The 20,501-nt window shown below is 38.2% G+C and overlaps 1 protein-coding gene across 1 annotated transcript; it reads right to left on the minus strand.

The window, feature by feature from the left end:
- Window positions 1-434: 434 nt before the first annotated feature.
- Window positions 435-18,681, minus strand: LIPJ (lipase family member J). The gene is made up of 9 exons (XM_035008561.1): window positions 18,368-18,681; window positions 17,692-17,809; window positions 12,294-12,492; window positions 11,471-11,580; window positions 9,827-9,963; window positions 9,108-9,254; window positions 5,545-5,616; window positions 1,736-1,807; window positions 435-749 (listed from the first exon to the last, which is right to left on the minus strand). The coding sequence occupies exons 1-9, from the start codon at window positions 18,572-18,574 to the stop codon at window positions 516-518; spliced, it is 1,296 nt and encodes a 431-aa protein (XP_034864452.1). The 5' UTR covers window positions 18,575-18,681; the 3' UTR covers window positions 435-515.
- Window positions 18,682-20,501: the final 1,820 nt, after the last annotated feature.

Raw genomic sequence — 20,501 nt, forward strand, 5'->3', positions numbered from 1 at the left:
GGCTTTTACGAGCTCCCTACTTCTGAAGCTTGGCTGCAAGTGGGGCAGAAGCGGAAATACTACACTGGCATCCAAACTCTCCTTCTTCCCTTTTTCCTCCCCCAAACCCCTTTGCATAGCACAACAGTGTTTCTACTCTTTATTCAGCATAGACAAAAATTAGCTTTCGTATCAGCAAGCATTCTCCCAAACTCTTTTAATATCATATATACTCATATTTCTTTGAAGTAAAGAAAGCACCTTTTCAAAAAGTCATCCTTTTAAAATTATGCTTTTAGTTACTTATGTTGCATGTAGACACCCAACAGACTACTTTGGGCTGAGTTAGAATCTGCCATTTCCCTCATATAATAAATGCCACTGATTTAATGAATGGAAGGCCTGGGGCAGTGAAAAAAATAGGGAAAAATTCCAGATTTTATTTAAATAACTGGAAAAACATGCATAGCAAGACAAAAGTGATTGGATTTTAAGAGAAATGATATAGATCCTTCAACACAGAGTACCATAGTTCTTTATAGATTGCCTTGGATAATGTCAATGATTTCACGGTAAACTTGCTGATATACATCTAATCCAAACAAAAAGTCTATATGATTGTAGTAAGAAACAGTTTTATGGTATATGTGGTTTGTAATTTCAGGAAGTAGATTTTTCACATCTTCAGGATCGGCCAACAAGTCATTGCCCCCATTCCAAGTTGCTGTTGATACGTTCATGTTCCTCACATTGTAAAATGGAGAAGTGGACTAAATGTAGAGGGTTTTCACGGAAAATGATACATAGAAGGTGTTATTTACTTTTCTTTAAATAATGAATTAATGCAATTTTAAAATAAGCTGAATCTAAAATAATTACTACTATAAAAGCAAGAACATTGAAAGAATCATTATTATGATTTTTACTTAGATCAGATACAAATCAAAACTAGACCGTTTGCTCTAATTCAGGGTATTCAAACATTCCTCAGAAGGAATTTCAGTTTTATTTATAAGGCATGAAAGTATTTCAATCAAAATTTTCCATGGCTGTATAACTGCCAATATGTTCATCAATAAATGGTAAACATTGGCAATTGAAGCCAAATCTGATTTTATTGATTTTGATCTTTCTATTCTACTTTGGAGTTTTACATAAGCTAACCACATTAGGCATGAAGTTTAGCTAAGGCAGAAAAGGATGGTGGAAAAGAATAACTTTGAAGACGACAGACTTGGGTTCTAATACTTCAAGATTTCTGTCATCTTCCTCATACAATTATTACCACCTTCTCATTAACTTTTATCTTTTCCTCATTATGTGGAACGAGGAAAATTCTATTATGTGGAATGAGGGTTTGTCTTATCTTCCCAAATACAGTCAATAGCTTTTGAGGGTCAAGAACCATATTATGGCTCTTATTTCTTATTTAACTAACCACAGAGCTACGCATATTATAAACACAATATTTTTCCTCTTGAGGGAGGATGAATTACTCTACAGACTGTCAAACTTCTCCAGGCTTATCCAAGGTATTTGTTGTTAAAATAAGTAGAAAACCTGGAAAATACGTAGAAAACCTGGAAAAGCCCCTTGGGTTGGATGTGACAATATGGAGCCAAATCATGGCGATCTTCATCTGCTGGTCCTTCTCACTCTGTTATTATACTCTCGGGCTTTACATGAGCCTTTTTCTGTAGCAACATCATCTGAACAGATCAAGGAGATAGTTTTCAGCTTATACATAATTATGTACCTGATTAAAATGAGCCAAGTTCAGAACAGGACTGCCCCAGTCAAAAGCTCTCAATTGGCTAGAATTAAAAAGCTGAAAGAAAAAATTTAAAAGCAAGATTATGCTCATCTGTTTGCTACAGCACAGCTGGTAATGTGAGGTGTGCATTTCATGTACTGCCTGCCCCTTTGTACTGGGCCTGTGGGTATATGTGCAGGGAGACTTCCTTGCTTCTCCCTTACTTTGCATAGGGCAAGAAATGGAAGAGGGAGGAGGTGGTGGGGGGCAGGGGAATCTACGGAATGTGATTCTGTCATCTTCATATAAATGCACATTTCCCCAAGGCCTTTTACCTTGTTAAAAGGAGCCTGTGTGCTTGGGGCAACATCAGCCGTCCCCAGAAATCCTCAGCTTCATCCACAGAGGTCAAAATTGTCTACAGGCGCCTGGGTGGCTCAGTTGGTTGAGCATCTGACTCTTGGTTTCAGCTCAGATCCTGATCTCAGGGTTGTGGGATTGAGCCCTGCCTTGGGATCTGCACTCAGCAGGGAGTCTGCTTGAAGATTCTCTCTCTTCCTCTCCCTCTGCCCCTCCCTGTGCTCATGCTCTCTCTCTTTCTCTCTAAAATAAATAAATAAATCTTAAACAACAACAACAAAAAGTTTCTAGGACTAAGTGCTTTAGGACTGAAATGACACTTCCTAAACACCTTTGCTTCAAATAACAGCACTGAAGAGCATGATCCAGAAGCAATCCCTTGCTTCACCTACCATACTTGTAGCCTCACCACCACTAACTGCGGTGAGCCTATTAGGTCTAATCTGATTGCGTTCATTTTTCCCCTAATAACATTTTCATTGCAGGAAGGTTCAGACTCTCAGTTTACCCACCTTCTCTGAGACTCTAAATCTGACAGGTCTCCATGCACCCCCCCCATTTTATCTCCTCCCATCTCCCCCCAACTCCTAAAATTCTTTCTACCATCTGGAATTCCATCATTAGCCTGTATCTTAAAACCCATCTCTGATGGGCTCCTTTACCTTCCTGCTCTCTGGACAACCTGATTTTCCCCAAGAATGCTTCTTCTCCTACAGCTCTTTCCTGCCACAAAACTAGCTGAGGTTGGGCGCCTGGGTGGCTCAGTTGGTTAAGCAACTGCCTTCGGCTCAGGTCATGATCCTGGAGTCCCAGGATCGAGTCCCACATCAGGCTCCCTGCTGAGCAGGGAGTCTGCTTCTCCCTCTGACCCTCTTCCCTCTCGTGCTCTCTCTCTTTCTCTGTCTCTCAAATAAATAAATAAAATCTAAAAAAAAAAAAAGTTTAAAAAAAAAAACTAGCTGAGGTTATTTATGACTTTAACATTTGTAAAACTCGTTAATTCTGAGGAATTTCCTCACATTACCTATGAGCAGCACTTGACCTAGGTGTCCATTTCTATCCTCGAGAGCTTTTCTTCACTTAGTTTCTGGAACACTGTCATTTCCTGATCTTCATTTTTCACTCCCTGCTCGTTTTTGGTCTCCTTGCTATATTCATCCAGCTGCTGCTGCCTGACCTCTGAATCTTTCTATGTCTCATCCCACCACCCTTGCTCCTCTTCTCCCCATCTGTACTCACTCTGTGTGTTCTCATCCAGTCTCTTGGCTTTCAGTGGCATCCATATTTAAAATGTTTATCTTCTGTAAGTCTCTTCTAAATACTAGACTCCTATACACAACTGCTTATTCAAATTAATCACTGGGATGTCTCACACTTAACATCTCCAGAACTGAACATCTTATTTGTCCCTCAAACCTACACCACCACCAAACGTCCCGATCTCCTTTAATGGCAATTGCATCTTTTCCTTGCTTAGGCCAGAACGTCTGGAGTCATCCAAGACACTCTTCTCTCTCCTCTCTCAGAATCCATCATTAAATGTCCATGGCTGCATGTTTACAATACACATGTATACTCAGAACCAAACCCTCTTCACCACCCTTCCTGGGAACACATCCCATGCAGGCCATCATCATTCTTGTTTGGATTATGGTAGTAAGCTCCTTAATTTATCATTGTTTCCACTTCAGTCTACTCAACATGGCACCCGAAGCATTCCCTTTTTTTTTTTTCCAAGTAAACTCTACCCCAGTGTGGTGCTTGAACTCACGACCCTGAGATCAAGAGTCACATGCTCTGCTGAATGAGCCAGTGAGGCATCCCCTAAGTATTCCTTTAAAAATGTAAATCATATCATGTCCCCTCCCTGCTCAAAAACCTGCAGAGGCTACTCACTTCAGCCAGAAAACCAAAGTCCTCACAATGATGTTCTTGTCCCTTTCTGGGTCTAGTACATTTCTGCCCCCTTTTCCCTACTCCTTTCTCCCTTAATCACTGACATCACCCTCACTGACCTTTCAGCCATGCCTCTCAGAAATGCTCCTGACTAAAGGCTTTGCATTGGCTATTCTCTCTGTCTGGAATGTTCTTCCTCCAGGTTGTTCACATTGCTAACTTTCTCGGCTCTTTTAAGTCTTTTCTCGAACGTCACCATCTCATTGAGGCTGGCCTAACCTCTCTATTCAAAAACACAACCCACTACCCAGTATGCCTAATCTCTTTATCTTGCCTTTTCTCCTTTATTTTTCCATAGCTTCTATCCTCTTCTAAAGTTTTAATAATTTACTTATTTGCTATGCTTAATGTTTACTGTCTGTATATCTACCACTAGAATGTAAGCTTAAAGAGGACAGGAATATTTATTTTGTCCAATGATATATACCCTGAGCATAAAACAGTACAGAGCACATAGTAGGTACTCAATAAATATTGTTTCAATGGATGAATAGATGCAAAGGTTGCTTAGATTTTCCTGGCCTATCACCGGGAATGAACTAAATCTAAACATAAGTTAAATTATTTTTAATAATTTACCTGAAAACAACCACTTAGTAGATTTAAACATTTTTAAATGAGAAAGCTCTTATCAATATCTCAATGATACTGTAAATTCATTAGTGTTTGTTAAGTTTAAATAACACTCATAATCATCACCCTGTTGAACTCTCATAATATTTTTGTTAAGTCAAAGCATTAGTATTAACTCCATTTTTAAAAGTAAGGAAACTGACTTCATAAAGATTAAATGAGCTTGCTCAGTGTCTCACTGTCAGTAAGGTTCAGAGAAAGGATTCAGTGTCTGATATTTTCATCTCAAGTATACTGTTCTTTCTAAGATAATTATCCTGGCTCTCAACATTAAGATGATATTCACACTGGATTTTTTTCTTCATTAATATTCATGCAATAAATATTCTTGAGTATCTGCTATTTGCCCAGAGCTCTTGGCCTTGCAAATGTAGAAGTGAATAAACTTGCTCATGGTCCTCATGGAGTTCACAATTGAACAGAGAAGAGAGTGTAGTCTAGTGAGAGACTAGGCATTAGGACACCTGTGTTCTAGTCTTAGGACTTTTTTATTTTTTTATTTTTTATTATTATTATTATTTTTTAGTCTTAGGGTTTTTTTAAAGGAATAGCTCTGACTCTTTGGGCAAGTCAAGTGATGAACATGGCCTCAATGATTGCTAGTCTACTATTCCGAATTCATATTTTCTCATTTGTAAAACAAAATAATTATATTGCTCTGATCATTGCTTAGGGTTAGAAGATCTAGTAGGTTATGATATTAACATTATTAAAAACTATAAATAATTACACAAATATGTAATTGTTACATTTTATCCTTCTAAATTTATCATCCTATGGCAATGGCATGATTCCCAGAATGATGGGATAAACCATGAGTGGTATAAATAAAATTGTACTAAAATGCACTTGAAAAGTTGTACCTGACTCCAGTGTAGCATATTTTGAACAGATGTCCCTGCTGGATTATGTGACATATACACATCCACACGACTCTGAGGGGTTAAAAAATTATTTTTATATCTAGTTCAATTGGAGAAAGCATAATCTTTGATATTTACCACACTAAATAATTTCAATTAAATTTAGTTATTTTTAAGTAATATAAATAAAAAGATAAAATTATATTTTAATTAAGGACACAAATGTACTTACTAAATGTGTAATTTTTGCATTAATGTAGAAGCTATTATTGGATTTCCAAGTTATGTAGTCTGTCATCCCATACTGAAAACAATCAAAACTCTTAGGACTCACACACACACACCCCTTTTACGCACTAAAGAACTGAAAAGATTGAAAGAAATTACCAGGAAAAATGGAAAAGAAAAAACAAAAAACCCTCAAAAAAGCAAAGTACTAAAGACAGTTTTCCTTCAAGTTACTTGCCAATCCTAGAGAATCTGAAGTTTCATTGTGAGAACTCAGCTAGTTCAGGAAAAAAAAATCAGTCCAGAACCTGCCAAGGGCAGTTAGGAGACTTTAAAAAGAAACCCTTTCCATGATTAACTGGGCTCCTGAAATTCTACACAACTCCCAAGGAAGCAATCAGAAACAGAACAGCATTCAAGTCAATCTGTCATCTAGGTTTGTACTGCCTACATGGTCCCTGGGAACCTCAATCAGTGAACAAGACATATAATGTCAATGTTATCCTATCAAAATCTCAGCAAGTTATCTTAAGGATATCAACAGACTGCTTCTCAGATGGAGAGGCAGAAGACCCAGGACAGCCAACACAATATTGTAAGGGAAGAACAAAGTTGGAGGACTGACACACACAACTTCAAGATGTACTGTAAACCTACAGTAATCAAGACAGTGTGGTATTGGTGAAAGAATAGACAAACAGATCCATAGAATGGAACAGAGGGCCCCCAAACAGACCCCTATAAATATAGTCAACAGATCTTTGACAAAGGAGAAAAGGCAATACAGCAGAGAAACACTGGTATCTTCAACAAATGATGCTGGAACAACTAGACAACCACGTGGAAAAGAAAAAAAAAAAAGAGTTGAGACACAGACCCCACACCCTTCACAAGAGTTAGCTGAAAATAGAACACAGACCTAAATGTCAAACTCAAAACTATGAAACTCCTAGAAGATAACATAGCAGAGAAAATCTAGTTGACTTTGGGTCTAGTGATGACTTTTTAGATAAAACACCAAAGGCACAATCTATGAAAGAAATAACTGACAAGCTGGACTTCATCAAAGTTAAAAACGTCCACTTTGCAAAAGACAGTATCAAGAGAATTAGAAGACAAGCTACAGCCTGGAAGAAAATATTTGCAAAAGACATATCTATGAAGGACTGTTACCCAAAATGTACAATGAACCCTTCAAACTCAACAATGAGAAAATAAATAACCTGATTTAAAAATGGGCCAAAGACCTTAACAGACACCTCACCGAACAGATATAGAGATAGCAAATGACCATGAAAAGATGCTCTGCATCATATGTCATCAGGGAAATGCAACTTAAAAGAACAATGAGATAGCACTACACAACTATGAAAATGACAAAAGTCCCAAACGTTGACAGCACCAAGTGCTGGTTAGGATGTGGAGCCACAGGAATTCTCATTCACTGCTGGTAGGAATGCAAAGTATTACAACCACTTTGGAAAACAGTTTGGTGGTCTCTTATAAAACACAATGTATCCTTATCATACAATCCAGCAATCACATTCCTTGGTATTTATCCAAAGGAGTTGAAAACTCATGTTCATGCAAACTCTGCACATTGATGTTTATAGCATCTTTATTCATAATTGTCAAAACTTGAACCAAAATGTCCTTTAGTAGGTGGATAGATATGGTACATCCAGACAATTGAATATTTTTCAGCACTAAAAATCAATAAGCTACCAACCCAGGAAAAGATATGGAGGAACCTTAAATGTATGCTAGTAAATGGAAGAAGGCAATCTGAAAGGGTTGCAAACTGTGTGATTCCAACTACATGACATTCTGGAAAAGGCAAAACTGTGGGAGACAGTAAAAAGATTAGTGGTATCAGTGGTTGCCAGGACTTAAGTGGGGAAGAATGAACACACAAAGCACAGAGGATTTTTAGGGCAGTGAAAATATCCTCTATGATACTATGATTGTAGATCCATGTCATTATACATTTGTTAAAACCCACAGAATGTAGAACACCAGAGTGAACCATACCATAAACTATGGATTTAGGGTACTTATGATGTGTTGATGTAGGTTCATCAGTTGTAACAAATGTACCACTCTGGTGGTCCTTGCCACACCCAAGGTCATCTAGGTTTTTCACTATGTTATCTTCTAGAATTTCTATAGTTTCACATTTCACATTTAGGTCTTTGATCCAAATTTTAGTTAATTTTGTGAAGGGTATAAAGTTTGTGTCTGGATTCACTTTTTTTTGCATGTGGATGTCCAGTTGTCCCAACACCATTTGTTGAAGAGACTATTGTTTTTCTATTGCACTGCCTTTTCTCCTTTGTCAAAGATCTGTTGTTGATATTTATAGGGCTCTATTTCTGGGCTCTCTGTCTTGTTGCACTGATCTTCTTGTTTCTTCTTTCACTAATCCCACACTGTCCAGATTACTGTAGTTTAATACTAAGTCTTGAAGTTCAATAGTACCAATCCTCCAACTTTGCTCTTTCCCCTCAATCCTGTGTTGGTTACTCTGGGTTTTGCTTCTCTCCATAAATGTTAGAAGTCATTTGTCAATATCCTTAAAATAGCTTGCTGGGATTTTGATTAGGATTGCATTGAATCTATGGACTAAGTTGGTAAGAATGGACATCTTGACAACTTCTCTTTCTCTGAATGAGTAAATTGATTCTTGCTGGGAAATTATTAAATGGTACAGGTACAGGAAACAACCAGTAGTCCAAATGCCACAGCTGCTTTTGCCCAATCTGGATTTTTAATTTAATGTGCTTAAAAAGTCTTAGAATGAATGCCTACATCTGTAACAACATCTATGTACAATCAATCCATATGGGATTGGTAATAGTAGCTTGAGCCCTTAAACAGTTTCCCACTCCAGGAATTTTGATGAATGCCAGAAGCATGTAAGATATTTCACAGGCACTAATGCTAATTACAAAAGGGTCAACAAGAAAGGGAAGGAGTGTTAGGAACCAAGATATAAGAGCAGGAGTTGTGAAAAACAAGTGATAAAAGACAACTTAAATACAAGAAACTTCAGGAAACTAACACCCAATAGTAAAGGCCAATAAAAAGACCCAGCACAGCACCTGCTCTCTGTTCTTTACAGAGGCAAGACAAATTTGACTGCAAAATAATCCCTGCATGTTCATGCTGATTAGTTTCAGAATGTTGGTATAGTTCTAAAACCAGAAAGGCTAAGAATCTAACTATTAGTATATGTGGATAAATCATAAAATGACATACAAGGCATAAAATAAGTGCTATTAAGAGCTGCTTTCTAAAAATTGACAAAATACATTTCAAATTCAACTTGTTCTCACCATATTTAAGTTCTCCAGGTCACATCCATATATCATAAACAAGATATCACGGCAAATCTTACCAATAGTCTTCAGTGTACACAGCTTTGAACCAACAAATCTTTTAAATGAGGTATTAGGTAGGAAGTCTTTGTTGCCAAAAAAAGCCTGTAAAACAAATTTACTTTATTCATATTTGAAAGACCAAAATAATTAATCAAGAAATGGTGCAATGAGCTCATTATATTTATAATCAAATGCACTGTCTCACATTAGTTTAAAACATTTAAATTAGAGGGGTTCCTAGGTGGCTCAGTCGGTTAGGTGGCTGACTCTTGATTTTGGCTCAGGTCATGATCCCAGGGTTGTGAGATGGAGTCCTGTGCTGGGCTCCACACTCAGAGCAGTCTGCTTGTCCCTCTCCCTGCCCCTCCCCACCTCGCTCCTGCATTCTCTCTCTTTAAAATAAATAATTAAATAAAGTCTTAAAAAAATTTATATTAAGGACAAAACTTGGAAGCAGGAGATAGAGGTAAGTTGACTACTGGATTTTCCTCCACAAAGAGATGTCCAAAGGTATTATAAGTAAAATCTTATTCCTTTGTAAAAACGAAAGAATCCAGTGTCACTGAAACCAGAAAATAAAATTCATACAAACATAGTCAAGACTTTTTATTTTGAAAGGACAGAAACATTGTCATTTTGGATTATCAACTACGTAAAGGAAAGGAATAACATACCTTTATCACTGACTTCCATTTGTATGCCCTTTTAATTAAAGGGCTCTTTGAGTATTTAATAGAAAAAACTGGAGCTAAGGCAAAAAATATTTTGATTCTTTCAGCTATCTTTGGTATTGTGGAAAACGTTATGAAAGCTGAAAGAAAATAAGACAGAAATGAACTATTCTTACACAATTAGTAGCATGTAAGAAATGACATCATGACAAGTAAGAGTAAATTCAGTATGCTATGACCACTTAATTGACTCATTCATTTCTTAATTCCCTTATCAAACATTTATCGGTCACCCAGTATGAGACATGCATATTGATCACAATAGCATACTGATGATTAGTATTAAAAACAATGTCTAGGCCATAAATAATGATAAATCAACACTAAAAGAGTCTTATAACCCCACAGTTGAGAAATCAGAAACAATACCGAACATTTCTATAACTGGCAATGCTGAAAATAAGTTAGTGAGCTTTTCTGATATTTGAATCTTACACTTTAGGTGAGAGATTCAATACATGTCAAATTATTTCAATATTTACTTTTAATATATTTCAAAATATCCTTGCCTTCTTGTACAGAAGATAACCAAACACTAGTTTATATTTTATTGTTAGTTTAGAGTTATTAATGTGACAAATAGTTTTCCCCTTTGTGACATCTTATCAAGCTACATTCTTGCACATCTCTATTTTTATAGCTTTTCTGTTTTCTGAGTTCTAAGAAGGCAAACAACCAAAGAATCATATAACATATTATGAGTCAGTAAACTCTAGCACATAACCCACTTTTTTTTTATTTAATAATTTTCCAAGATTCCTGGTTCCAAATAACTGAACAGCTGGAGAATCCAGACTCCAAGTCACACACATGGTTAATAAATGTCAGAGAAAAAAATCTATGGAAAATTGGATTAGACTGTTATTCAACAAATTTTTTTTTAAAGCAGGAAGTGTATTATTCCTATAAGAAAATGATCATTTTCAGCCTAGAAAAGACTCAGTGAATACTGGCTGCTATTATAAAATAGTCTTTGTAACTTCCACAGTAGAGAGAGTGGGAGTAAGAAGGTTTACCGCACCATGTAAGAGAATTACGTTGGGTTTTAGAGAATTTTTTTCTTTTCTGAAAGTGAAGTTGTCACGCATTAGATAGAAGCATTGTTGTGAGCTGACAGAAGTTCTTTTCTAGTCTCTTTAAACATATGAAGACTTTGCTCATCTTCGTGTAGGTCTAAAGTTTAATCTGTCCTAAATGCATAACATAAATGGCCTTCTCATGTCTCTCCCTCATGAGGCCCTATGCCACACTTAAATGACCATAATAATAAGTATGAAATTTCTATTTGTGGAACAAGTTGTAGTTATGATTTCACTTTGATCCCAAGATGGATATCCAACTTCTGAACACTTAGAAACAAAGACAACTGCCAACAACCTGTTATTACAATGAGTTCTTTGTGACTGAAGAAGATAAGGTAGAAGTAAGGAGGGGGTAAGCTTCCCAGGCCCAGCTGTTGGACGCTCCTCTCAGAGCTCTGCTTTGTGTCACTTGTAGCTTGGGGAGCTTGCCCATGTCCTTAGGAGGTGTGTCTGCAAACTCTACAACAGTCATTGTGGACTATAGCGACAATCTTTCTTGCCATACCAATAGTGGTGCCCTGGGAATGACCTATATAAAATATTTCCTCTTGTCCCGTGTGCTTCACAATGAAGTCAATGGAGGCTGGGAGGTCGTATTTTGCCATCTCATCAAAACTACAAAAGAAAAAGGGAAGTTGAAATCCCCTTGCTTCTAATGTGATGCTAACACTTGAAGATGATGAATAAGTAAGTGCATGAAACAATTTTCAACTCTCTTTACGTATTATCAAGAAGTTATGAGGCGCCTGGGTGGCTCAGTTGGTTAAGCATCTTGACTCTTGATTTCGGCTCAGGTCGTGGTCTCACGGTTGTGAGATGGAGCCCTCATCAGGCTCTGCACTCAGCGTGGAGTCTGCTTGAGCTTCTCTCTCCCTCTCCCTCTGCCTCTCCCCACAGTCGTACTCTCGCTCAAATAAATAAATAAATCTTAAAAAAAAGGAAGTTACATGGCATAATGTATCTACTGAATAAAGACTTATGTGAGAACACAAAGTCAAGAAACTAAAATAGTCCCATGATAGTCTTAAAAAGATGCTGTTTGATTATTCTACATACAGGGAGATAAACTAATATAGGTTATGGAATAAAACAATGGTTAAAGGAAGGGTGGGGTTAGCCAATAAAGGTTATTACTGAAAAACAAGAAACATGCTTAAGATCAATCACTCTTTAATTTTCAAGCAAAAATTGACACAAATTGTTATGGTCTGTTAAAAGACCTGATTGAGAAAAGATACTTCTGTTCTACTTTATTTCATTCAAACACAAAACAAAATATTTGACACACTTATAAAATAAAACGAAACATTACTTGATGTTATTTGTACCTGAAGGCCCAGAATTCTTTGGAATTTGTTTTGAGGTACGTGTGTTTCCTGGACCAGGTAGTACCTCTGCTGTTCCCCATCCATACGTCATAACCAGCATCTGCTAGAATGAAGCCCAGGCTGTTGTTGGGAAGATTTGAAATCCAGCTGCTGGCAGATGTAAATAAACCATGTTGCAAGTATACAACAAGCCTCTGAGCTAGAAAAAAAAATGCAGAGAATTTCTTTTTAAATGTTGTGGTATCTGCATAAATATCTCATCTGAAATTCAATCTTTCAAAACATGACAGTTTGAGGTTTAAAAAATTTTTTTTTATTTTATATTGTATAGATAGGGTAAATTATTAATGTTTAATCCCATTGTATGTCAGTTGTTTAGCACAGTTTACAAAGTGTTTTTTTCAAATGACCAAGTGTACAATTAGGCTATGTCTCACTTAAATATATTAACTTTTAAGATTAGAACATTCAAATATCTAATAGTAATGTGAGCACTCATATACGTTTTAATTTACTTTACTTTACTTTAATTTAATTTAGTTTAATTTCAGAGAGGGAGAGAGCCAGAGGAGGGGCAGAGAGAGTGGGAGAGAGAGACTCTCAAGCAGACTCCATGCTGAGTGTGGAAAGAAAGAAAGAAGCTGTTCCTTCTCAGGAGAGGTACTTCTAGCATTATTGGCTAAATAGGAGCTCCCACACTGGAGGAGGAAGGAGACAATCTCCTCTCTGACCAACTGACACAAAAGTACAAAAAGCTGACTCCCTTGCTTCAGGGTTGGACCAGCTCTGATGTACTTCATGTTCCTCAAGAGACCAGGGTGAGGCTAGAATCCAATTGAGACCACATATTTACTTAACTTCTTCCTCTGCTCTCTTCTGTTTCCCCCATTTCTTTTTTCCTGAGATCCCCTCAATAAATCATGTGCACTCAAATCCCTGTCACAAGCTCTGTTTCTAGGGCACCTGACCTAAGAGTTACTACTAAAAGTGACCAAGGAAGCAGACATTTGTGGATGGGATTGTGGATTTGGATTACTTGCTGGCTGGCTGGTTGACATTGAGGACCACACCACTGACATCATTAATTGTAGGGAGAGTACTGACAGAACCTTGCATGTTGTAGCACTCCAGGGGCTAAAATACTCATGTTTCCTGTGATGGCACAGGATAGGAATGACTGGCTTGTGCAGTATCTCTCACAGTTAAGAGGTACAGAGGAAATAGGATTATGAGGTCTGGGTAGCTGTTGCTGAGTGCCAATCATGCTTTAAAGAGAGAGTATTACAGGATCAGGGCAATCAATCACCAATTCAAAGCAAAGGGTGAAAGTCCTAAGACTTTTCTGATAGCACCTCAACACCTCATCTTCTACTGCAAGAGGGCAAACTGAGGTGAAAATCATGGTCTTGAACTAATTGTAAGGAGAGTAGAACTCAGGAAGTTTGAATTCTCAGCACTGGGAAGAACCCATCCCATATTCAGGGCCTTGATAGGGAAGGAGGACTCAGAGACTTGAGATGAGACTATCTGAATAGAAGAACTCTAGAAGCTTGAGTCCCAAATTTCCCTGAACTCACTGGGACTATAGAGTGACCCATTCCTCTTTGTTAGAAAACTCTGACTTAGATATCTTTCAGAACAAGGCTTTTCCTCCTCAAAATCCACCCCAATCCCTTCCTGTATACTCAATCACTAATGCTGGTTGAGTTTTCCAGTGGCTTGACTGAAGTGTTGGGCCTGCTGAGGGAGAGAAGAGATTGTACACTAAAAGAGCTACAAAATCTGGAAGAGTATGCCTAAGTGTTGGATAGAAAAAAAGGAAAGATATATATATCTTACATATATATATATCTTATGTAGGATATGTATATATCCTACAATGCAAGGTTTTACACACTGGCAATGGTTGAGAGGTCAGTCTCAACACTCTGCCAAGATTTCTCAGAAGCTTAGAAAATTCCAGAATAGCAAAGCAGATTGGGAAGGAAAAAGATACAGAGGCTCAAGACATAGGTATGCTAATCTAATAAATAAAACCAGAACACCCACCAATTGATTAATGTGCCTTGGGTGAGCCCAGAGGATATTTCATCTAATAAGTTGAAAAAAATACACTGATGAGGATATCATCAAAATTTAAAAACTCAGAAGTGGAGAACTTCGACTTCCATCTTGGGATGTATAATAAACTGGAAAAGTATTGCTCCCACTCTTAAAAAAAAAAAAAACACAAACAAACAACTACATTCAAATTCATGACTTTTAAAAAACTCATCAAAGAGCTGATTCACAGAGCAAAAATCGGGCCTCAAATCTGAGGAGAGACAGGTGCTTACAAGGAGAAAGGAGACATAAGCCCTCCCTTATGCGGGAGACACAATCTGAATAGATTAGGTAGAATAATTGAAGAATTAGTGAAGGCCAGGGATAGGCTCCAAGGACAGTGTGAAGGACAGGGTTCAGTAGAAAAGGGGAAGTCTATATCCTCCTGCAAGCTCTGTCCCATGAACCCTACATGAACTTCACAGAAAAGATTGGGAAGAGTCTTGCCAAAGTGTCCATTGTGGTGCAGATCTGTGAAAGGGAACAACAGTTATTGCAGGAGGGTCAAGACGCTCTCCTCTGATCCTTTCCCCATTTGCCCTCCAGAGCAATACTCAATTGTAGTGCGGGGCGGGGCTGGGGGGCACAGGGAGGGCAACGAGCACTACATAGGATACACTAACCAACCAAAAGTGCGTAGGATGTCTCAACCAGTAGATGTCAGCCAGACACTGGTCTTAACCACTCCAGTGCTGTGCTGTGGGCTCACAAAAGGAGTAGCCATGATGAGAGAGATGTAGACTAACCTGGCCCCCCAGTGTGGGTGCCTCACCAAGGCGACTAGGAAAGTATGTCTGACCTGCCTGCAAAGGAAATCTCACAGGGTACCCTGCCCTCAAGGAGACCAAACCAGCCACTTGGAGACCAGTTGGGGGCACCAGGCCCTTTCTTTCCTGGAAAGGGCAACAATTCACTATGACAGGGATTGAGATATATTTTGGCTATGATTTGCCTTTCTTTCCACCCAGGACCACAGCCTGCCAGCACTACTTTTCAAGAGTTCATGGAGTGTCTGGTCTATAAATATGGAGCCCCTCATGACATACCTCAGATAAAGGGATTCACTGCAGGTCAAAGACAGTGCGTTCATCAGCATTATGGCCTTGGAAGGCCACTGGTCTTATCACATAACTACCAACAAAAGGCTGCCAACCCAACCGAGCAATGAAACCACCACCCAGTGGAGATGCCATCTGGGAGATGACATCCCATAAGCGTGGGTCCTATCCTAAGGACTTTATATACCTTAAACAAATGGCCAGAATATATTGCTACTTCCTCTCATTGGTAGAGTCTGAGAAAAAAAGGGGTAGGATTAAGACTCACTATCACCCAGTAATTTACTCCAAGGCTTATACTTTCTGTCCTCACAATTTAAGGCTCTATAGACTAGAGGTCCTCATTTCCAGACAGAAAACACTTCCACTAGTTCATGCGGTAACTAATAATAAAGCTATGACTGCTGGCTGGCTAGACTTTGGGCTCCTCATGATAGAATACTGTGGGGCGGGGCGGGGTGGCAAAGAAAAGAATTGCTATGTTGGCAGGAATAATTGGCCCTGATCACCATGACGAGGTAGGGCCTCTGATACAGAATGAAGATGGAAAACCATATTTGGCATTCACGTGATTCACTGGGACATCTTTTGTTACTCCCATGCCTTACTTTACCTGTAAAATGTACAAGTACTGCAACCATGACCTGTTTTGGGCACAGTAGCCCTTCAGGATAAGGGCCTGGCTTGCCACATCAGGAGACATGGCTGAAAGGGAGAGGATTCTATAGTGGGTAGTAGAGGTCAGAATTTATGAGTACCAGCCATGGCGTTAGGATCAGTTGCAATGGCAGATGTCATACTCTGTTCCACTCACCCTCCTCTTGCAAGTTTCCCCAGGTATTCTGACCTACCCAAGTTCTGGAAAACCTGTACCTGGATGAAATAAGCTTCATGTGAAAAACAAATGGATCTGAGTAATGCAAGAAGTGCACTCTGTTATTTTGGTGCCCCACCTAGACTTCCTTTCCTAAGCAGGTGGAGCATGCTCCTAGCTGTTGTGGGTGTTGCTTTCTAAGTGTTCATATTGCCCCTCTCTCTGTAGGATTGCCCCCCAGGCAAATGGCAATTGCCTCACCTATGAGAATACACCTCTTTCTACGAGAAGCCTTAAGCAATGACTAACTGCTGAGACAATGCAAAAGGCTAGCTGCCCAACTTCAGGGCAGGACCACTTCGGTATTGCAGTTCCTGGATCCATGCGCTCCCCTGAGATCAGACTCCAGCTGGACTTAGCTGAGCCACATCCTTCCTTAGCTCCTTCCCCTGCCCTCCCCTGATTTCCACATGACCTTCTCCTGACCGTAGGCCAGCAATAAATCACATGCTCCTGACTCCCTGTCTCCAGCACTGCTTCAAGACAACTCTGAAGCACTTACTATATTTTTAAATTACCTTTCAATATTTTATCACAGTATTCATGATATTAGGTCATACCGTGAAAAATGATTACTATAATTATGTTAAATATATGTTAACATTTTCTGTCTAGTAGCTCTGACCTTTATAAGGATCCAAAATTACATTGATTGAGGTTGTTTCAAATTAGTATTTTCCGTGAAATATACTTTAATGTTTAAAATGAGAACTTGAGAGGGTATTTTATAATATGAGAAACATTCTTTTCAGGGAGAAAATCTAAAGAGAAAACTAAAAAAAAAAAAAAAAAAAGGCTGGCTTTTATTTGAGCAATTAGATGAATAAGGAAAAGTAATCCATTACAGATTCTGCTAGTAAGTGGCTGATACAGGATTATAACCCTAGAGACAAATTCGAGTGCTTTATTTTTTTCACCTCATTTGTGGATAATGATGTACCTACTGTTGGGTTAAAGAACCAGAGTTTGCTACCAACCTGATCTCTTTGTTATTACTAGAAGAGACAGCCATAAAGACAAGGAAGGACGTTTTTACCAGCCGCTTTTTAAACCTATGTTACCATGTTACCATTTCTAACCCCTCCTGAAACAAAGAGATTGGAGAGAATCAACAGAAATGAGTAAAGTGACCCACAAAGAACACTTGGAACAGCTTAATTTCCATCACACTCTAAAACCACCTTGTGAACAGGAAGCCAGGGGAGCACCTGGCTCTCTTCTAGTGACATATAGAGACATGTAGGAGAAGTTAACTATACGCTTAATGTTTAAATCCTTTTCTTGTCTGAAACTCACTAAGAAGAAATGGAAGAGTTAAGGCCTTCAGGGCCCAGTAACCAAATTTCTCTGAATTGAATATTACCTGAACTGTCATTGTTTGTCTTCCCATAAGGAATTCTATAAAGGCCAAGGATGTAACCATCTTCAGTTACAATATCATATACTTCATCTGGGTAGCCCCAATAGGAAATAATCTGGCTCTACATAAAGAAAAAGGAAGCCTTTTAGGATACGATTTCTGGTCAGTTAATGGAACCTGATAATAATCTAACCTATTAATGTAATAATGGACCTTTGTATTGTCTCTCAACCTCAGGACTATTTCTTCTTACTAGTTCACTGATTGATTCAGTAATAGATATTTTAGAACATCTACTAAGCATTAGTCTTATACATTACTTTTTTCCTAACTACTAATCACTCAAACTTTTACCTACTCAGCCATATACAATTTAAAAATATATATTTATCCACAAATGTTTGCATGTCTATGGTTATAGCTAAGCTTATATCTGGAATTTGTATGTGTGGACATGTATACAAAAGAGAATTTATAAGTCCTCCGTAAAGGTATTTAAATGTATGTATATATATATTTTTCCAGGAACAAAATAAGGGTGAAGGGGAAACTGAGCTACAGAATAGTAAATGAATATATAGACTGCAGACCTATTAAAATAAAAGCTCCCCCCTTCCCAGTTAAAGAGTAGCATTCCCTGTTATTTCGGCAGCTTAGCATTTATTTCCTAGCAACTTACAATGTTCATGTTCGCTTCAGGGTTCCTAGCTCTTCGATATCGAAAGGCACCTTGAGTAGTCCCAAGAATTAAAACGAAAGACATCACTTTGAGAAGGTAGGACATTTGGGATCTACATATAAAAGGAGATGTTAATACTATTAAAATTGCAGGAGGTGATAGCACTTGACTGTTTAAATAATTCTGTGAGTTAGGGAATATTACCATTTTCAGGGAAGAAAACCGAAGCTTTGAGAAATTAACTTCTCTAAGGACACACCATGTATAATAGGCAGTCAAGATTCTGATTCATTCCTGCTTCATTCCCAGATTCATACTTTTCCAACTACCCTCTTTTATAGCACAAACCCCTCTTTGATGTCTCCATTATAGAATTGTTAAGCCCAGTTCCAAAAGTTTTATCACATACTGCAAGTTAATTGATACCTGAATTAATGATGTAATGATATTCTTACCAGACTAACACTTGTTTTTTTTTTAAGGATTTTATTTATTTATTTGCAAGAGAGTGTGTGAGAGAGAAAGAGAGGGAGAGAGCATGAGAAGGGGGAGGCTCAGAGGGAGAGGTAGATGCCCCACTGAACGGGGAGCCAGATGCCGGACTCTGAGATCATGACCTGAGCCAAAGGCAGATGCTTAACTGACTGAGCCACCCAGGTGTCCCTGGACTAACACTTGTTTAAAGTATGGTTAAAGGTTGTTGGGTTTGGGGGAAGGAAGGGGGATGGATGAGGAGATTAGGAAGCTTGGATAATTTAACTTTTATCCAGCCTCTCAGCGTCTAGATTTTATTGCATATAGAAATGGGAGTTTGGGGAGTATCCTAAATTCTGGGAAGCCAGGACTCTTAAGTTCTTTCTAGAAAAGTAAGAAACCAGGGAGCCACTGAGGTCACTACAAACATTCTCTTTCCCAAAACATGACTTATGGATCTCATGAGCCTTGTACCTTATGCCTAGAGGGACATTATGCAGAGTTTATAAAATGTCCAGCTCTGCCACTCACGAGCTTTGTGACTTAAAGGAAGTTACTTCCCCTCTCCGAACATCAGTTTCTCTACCTACACTATGAATAATATAGCTACTTCTCAGGGTTGTTATAAAACTTAAAGTTTGATAAATGTGATATGATGCTTTGTTAGTAGAATACCAGTCATATAGCTAATCTTTAATGTATATTAGATTTCCTCACTTAAGAGAACTAACTAATACCAGCAACTTAGAGAAATAATTTACATGCAAATAAGTGATATGTCTCTCTTCTATATTTTGGTAGGCTAGTCTCCAGTGCAATAATTTAACAACTTGCTACCAAGTATCTAGATTTGCAAGTTTTAAACTACATTTATTTTTTAAAATGTACTTTCTATCGAAAGCTTTAATTTATGGAAACTGGACTTCTCCCCTTTTGGTCTAGGTTTGTATTATACTTGGTATAATATCTGTGCTCTTTAGTGAAGGCAAAAAGCAAATTTTAAAACATTATTACCAAGGTTTTCTACCAAAGAAGAGAGAGAAATTTGCTAATGTGCTTAGGTAAAACATTGATAACCTGTGTAGTCACGATCTAGATATTCCTCTTTGGATGTGTTCTTGGCAAAGTGCTATCAGGTAGCAAGGCTACTTGGTTCTCTGTCCTCATGGGCTGTCTCAAATAGTTTCGTGGAAACTATCTGTATTAACTGGATTTTGAAGCTTACTGAATATACAGTGCTTGTTGCCTAGCAGAGATTTTAAAGTACTTTGCATTATGTCTGGAACATGTGCAGTATTTGTCATCCAAAATGAGAAATTTTTGAAAATGAAATGACATTAATAATTAACTTGGAAATAATTAACCTGGGAAACAGGCATAACTGGACTGCCCTAGGCAAGTAGGACTTATGGTCACCCAATTTTTATCCTTACTTCCCCAAATTTTGGTGTTTTTACCCTGATAAAGTACAGGAGAAGGATGAACCTGTGGCATATGGTTGCTGATACTCTAACAACCACCAATGGGAAATGTTTCAACTGAATGAAATTTTTTTTTTAAGATTTTATTTATTTATTTGACAGAGAGAGACACAGCGAGAGAGGGAACACAAGCAGGGGGAGTGGGAGAGGGAGAAGCAGACTCCCCGCTGAGCAGGGAG

The sequence above is a fragment of the Mirounga leonina genome, unplaced genomic scaffold (assembly GCF_011800145.1).
Source record: "Mirounga leonina isolate KUSES-001 unplaced genomic scaffold, KU_Mleo_1.0 Mir_152, whole genome shotgun sequence".
Lineage (NCBI taxonomy): Eukaryota > Metazoa > Chordata > Mammalia > Carnivora > Phocidae > Mirounga > Mirounga leonina.

Bases quoted from the DNA above. Each gene is read 5' to 3' on its own strand.
- LIPJ (XM_035008561.1), bottom strand. From the start codon at position 18,574: ATGGTAATATTCCCTAACTCACAGAATTATTTAAACAGTCAAGTGCTA. The intron at 11,581-12,293 runs GTACAAATAACA...TTTCTTTTGTAG, and splicing joins AAAGAATTCTGGGCCTTCAG to TTTTGATGAGATGGCAAAAT. The intron at 9,964-11,470 runs GTATGGCAAGAA...ATTTTCTTTCAG, and splicing joins TTCCCAGGGCACCACTATTG to CTTTCATAACGTTTTCCACA.